General features: G+C 38.1%; 1 protein-coding gene across 1 annotated transcript; it reads right to left on the bottom strand.

Moving 5' to 3' along the window:
- Window positions 1-636: 636 nt before the first annotated feature.
- Window positions 637-2,297, bottom strand: LOC140139527 (cytochrome P450 2U1-like). Its single transcript, XM_072161249.1, has 2 exons — window positions 1,363-2,297; window positions 637-941 (listed from the first exon to the last, which is right to left on the bottom strand). Exons 1-2 carry the CDS (start codon window positions 2,042-2,044, stop codon window positions 709-711), a joined length of 915 nt encoding a protein of 304 aa, XP_072017350.1. The 5' UTR covers window positions 2,045-2,297; the 3' UTR covers window positions 637-708.
- Between the last annotated feature and the right edge of the window lie 2,406 nt (window positions 2,298-4,703).

Genomic DNA, 4,703 nt, shown 5'->3' with positions numbered 1-4,703 from the left:
TTTGGAGATAGAAATATACTGTTCATTATGGAAGGTGTGGACCGAGTCTGAAAATCCCTGTCAGGTGATAGAATTTTATCAGCAAGGTTTGTGCCAATATAGGGGAAGAACTCGTTGAATTTGGTGACAATTTCATGTGAATTTAGTGATTTTGGTACTAGAGCCATCAGTGAAAAAGTCAGGGAGTTTAGAATGTTACGACAGTTGCGGGTCAAAGCCGGTGGAATCGTCGGGTTAAATAATACACTTATCTTTTTTACGAGAACGCTACTCTCTTTTGATTGCTCTGAAGCGGGACGTCAAAGAGCCGGTAAAGAGAAGAAAAGAGACCTTAATCCTTAATATACCTGTAAAAAGCAAAGAAAATATACCTTAATGGGCCCGTAAAAAGAGAAACAGAGCCATTACAGTGAGCCAAAAGCAAAGAAAGGAGACCTTAGTTAGCCCATTATAATAAAGTAAAGAAAAGATCCCATAATTACATGGTATCTTTTCTATACTTTTTACGGGCCCCTGAGGTCCAGTTTCTTTGCTTTTATGGACCTATTGAGGTATGTTTTCCATATTTTTACTAAGCTCCCCTAGGACCCCAGGTACGGGGTAACGCACCCCTTACAACCCCCCCCGTGTCGGCGGGACTGTCCCATAGATTTATAGGAAGTGGAAGACAACTGTCTACAGATTCGTAGGATCAGTGTTTTGGGTTGATTAATGATGTGATGGTCTACCATGCCAGTCGTCATCCACGGACCCGAGGCATGGTCTCTGAATGACTCTAATTTTGTATGATTCTGGGTGTAGGATACCCCCGTCGACAGGTATCAAGGTAGGCAAAGGCGCGTCCTCAGATGTCTTCTCAAATTTGAACTGATGCAGGAGATGAGTCAAGAAGAGGAAGAGTTCTTGTCTCGCGAGAGCCTCACCAAGACAACCGCGGCGCCCTACAACAGAAAAAATAGAAGCATGTTTTATTATGGTAACTGTTTTATAATCAAGTAAATATCTCATTAAATTTCTTTTTTATGAACCTTGGCCGGCAACATACTGGTCCTACAAATTGTGAGTGAATGCACTTTCTTATGACGGTAAAAGCATATCCTAGAGAAATGGTAAAGTTCGATAGCTTCATATCAAAACACAATATTAGATGTCAATCACAAATAAATCTCAAGACACACCCACCCAGTGTAAACAATGTGACTCCGTGTGACCGTGTGACCAGCAGAGTGATATGCAGATGACCAGCAAACGCAACACGAGTCAAGCGAAATGTACGCACGTATAAACGCATGGTCCGTATTGAAGAACGCATACTCACCCCGGATAAAATGAAAATCATCTACAAGTATTCTTCTTACTTACCTACTCCAAATGGAATCGCTTCATCCGGTTCAAGAAGGTTACCTTCATCGTCCAAAAAGCGTTCTGGTCTAAACTCTTCTGGATCTCCCCACAAATCAGAGCTATGCAGCCCTGCATATAAGTTAGGAACCACCACGCTATTCTTCGGGATGGTGTAACCACGGAAAGTTGTCGTGTTTCCTGCTACATGAAAAGGCGCCAGCGGCACAAGTGAAACGATGCGGTTAAGCTCCTTAAGAACGGCTTGTGTATAAGGGAGATTCGGTTTATCGGACAGCTGTGGTAACCGGTTACTACCAACAACCGTTTTGATCTCGCGATGAATGCGATCCTGCACCTTAGAATTACGGACCAGGTAGTGAGTGGCCCATAGAAGAGCAGTTGAAGTTGTGTCTGTCCCCGCTAAGAAAAGGAGGAAGATTAGCCCGGGCATATTATCTGGATGGCGGAATGAATTAGGATCATCGGATTTGTGAAGTCGTATTTCATTCAACCACATATCGATTACGTCATCCATGTTTTCGGGGTCAAAGTTCTTACGATGACTTTCAGTTATGTTGTTAATGAATGCAAATATCTCGTCTGCAATTTGTTCCAGTTCTTGTTTCGCTTTACTTGGAATGTTGATTGGGATGAATATTTCCAAGCCACCTGACCCATCTAGTTCAGTGTAACGGTTCATAAGACTTGTAAGTCGATTAAATCGCTCGTCAGAAAACTCAAATCGAGTTCCAAAACGACTTTGCAGATAATGTTTGATACGGCATTATTGAAATACGAAGTAAGATCCACTGGTTGACCTTTAAGGCGGACTAATTCTCCAATCAGTTTCGTGCTTTCCTTACTAATTGGCTCTTCAAAACGTGCGGTACCGATCCCAAATCGATGGAAGCATGCCAGAGCAAAATTTCGGAATGGTCCCATATCATCCCATTTGTTAACTACGGAGAGACAGAGATGGAACATTTAGAAAACGTATTATACACACTAAACATAAAGGATTGTTCAGTGTGAAAAAAGTTCTCTGTAAGCAGTAGGCATTTTGAGATACAATGTGTCAAAGTTATTTATACAGAAGTCAAAATTCGGTCTCCACAGGTATCAAAACCTGAAAACTGCTCCAAGAGTTTCTTCAAACTAATTGTTCATCTTCGATAATCATATTACCCATGTAAACGAAACTATCAACATGATCAAAGTATAGCATTTTGGTAGATCAGTCAACACTAATTATATTTGAACTTGACTGGGCCAGTGTAAACCGTATCTCTCAAAACATATTAGGGTGGTATTGTTTCAGTGCGAGAAAGAGGAGATATCTGAACAGAATGATCATAGTTAATTAAACAGTCAAAAGTCTGTATGGAACCATGTTTATGATGGAACATCTTTATACATGCATAACATGCATAATGGGAGCCATTCGCTTTAAGGAATTTTTTATTCAGGTTTTGCCCATGTGGAATCTGATTGTGACCTTTGACCTTTCTGCTTATAACTCCAGGGGTCCATTTTCTAAACTTTTAACCATTCGTAACTCAGGTAACCGTTCTTAAAGTTACGAATACCCAATACTAGACGTAACCCAGCAATGCCCTGTCTCCACACAGTCTGTTGACGGATTACACTATATACACGGTTGAGAGCTGTGTCAGCTTCTAGCTGGTGACTAGTGGAAAATACGGCATCTGTGATTGGTTTTTGTCAAAACCTCGCATGTTCCCTTCATCCAATCAGAAGAGTTTTTATATCAAACGAAAGCTAACACTTCAGACCCAACTGGAGGAGATTGAAAAGGAAATTGATCAAAATGATAAGATGATAAAGATGATAATTTAAATGTACGATATGAAGAAATAAAAAATAAGTTAAAATATCATTATAATTATGAAGCAAAAGGTCCTCAAGTGCGAACTAGAGCTGAATGGATTGAAAAGGGGGGGAAATCTACCAAGTATTTCCTTGTGTTAGAGCATAGTAATGGAAAACAGAATGCAATAGATTCCTGATTTATAGAGGCCCAGTAAACACAAAACGTTTTCGACATTATTCACAAAAGGTTAGAAAAGGTTGCCAGAAAACGTTTAAATGTCGGGTTATATAAAGGACATATAGTGGGTAGATAACGTTTTCATAACATTCAGAAACATTTGTTGATAACCTACTGCCAATATTCTAACATAATGTTATTTAAGTGAACAAAATTTTAGCTAAAAATGTTTGCCAAAAATATTTTACAATAACATTTTGAAAACATTTTTAAAATATTGTTGTAGTGTGTTTTCATACAAAACGTTTTAAATCGTTTCTGAGACCTTTATATAAGCCGACATTTTTATGTTATCAAAACGTTTTTATCTAAACCAAAACCCAAAATATAACATGTTTAAAACGTTTTGAAAAACATTTTTGTTTTTGCCTGGGGGTGGGGCAACGAAGTTGATACAGCTAATGATGTATTAAAAGAAGGTGTACTATTTTACAAATGCCTCTAAACCACGAGAGATATTGAAGATGGAGAAATTATTAATGATTATCTAAATAGCACCATCATAGATTCAATTATTTTATTATGAAGATCAGATACTTTGTGATAAAAGCTGATAAAGAATTGGCGCTGGAAAAAATATACTTGACAGCTAAGTCAATGAAAACAAACAAAGCTTTTGTGGACTTGATGGTCTTCCAGTTGAATTTTACTTAACTTTCTGGAATTACATCGCAAAACCTATGCATGACTCTTTTGCAGAATCCTTTATAAGGGGGAGCTTTCTGCAACTCGAAAGCGAGCAATTATCAGACTCATACACAAGAAAGATGATAAAAACATTTGCGTCCTATAATAAGTCTTCTGAATACTGCCAACAATGTTAACGTCTGCTGCTCTTTCAACATATTCTAACAAAAATAGTAAAGTCAGATCAATTTGCATATATCAAAGGGAGATTAGGGCAGAACATTAGATTAGTCAATGATATCAATTAGTCAATTAAGTCTCAGAAACAAACAACATACCAGTGGAGCTATATTATTTTTAGACTTTGAAAAGGCTTTCGATAGCCCAGAAAACTCTGAATACTTCAATGTCGAGCGCGGTATTCGTCAAGGTTATGCCTTATCCACACTCCTTTTCGTCATTTCGGTTGAGAGTTTAGCATGTAATAATAAGACATAATAAAAATATTCAAGGTTTTCAACTATCCAAAGATAAAATACCCTTGAATCTAGTAGACTTTTGACACACGTCAAAATTAGTGAGGTTGCAGATGATACCACCATTTTTACAAAGACGCCAATTCGACCTTAGAAGCTATCTGTGAAGTAAATTGATTCCCTTAAGG

This window comes from Amphiura filiformis, chromosome 18 (genome assembly GCF_039555335.1).
Source record: "Amphiura filiformis chromosome 18, Afil_fr2py, whole genome shotgun sequence".
Taxonomy (NCBI): domain Eukaryota; kingdom Metazoa; phylum Echinodermata; class Ophiuroidea; order Amphilepidida; family Amphiuridae; genus Amphiura; species Amphiura filiformis.
Note: the sequence above shows the minus strand (reverse complement) of the source record. Positions and strands in the feature narration are given on the sequence as shown.

What these genes read in the sequence shown, in the direction of transcription:
- LOC140139527 (XM_072161249.1), bottom strand. Translation starts at nt 2,044, where the DNA reads ATGAACCGTTACACTGAACTAGATGGGTCAGGTGGCTTGGAAATATTC. An exon ending in AGCGATTCCATTTGGAGTAG is followed by an intron (nt 942 to 1,362) that starts GTAAGTAAGAAG and finishes TTTCTGTTGTAG; the next exon opens with GGCGCCGCGGTTGTCTTGGT.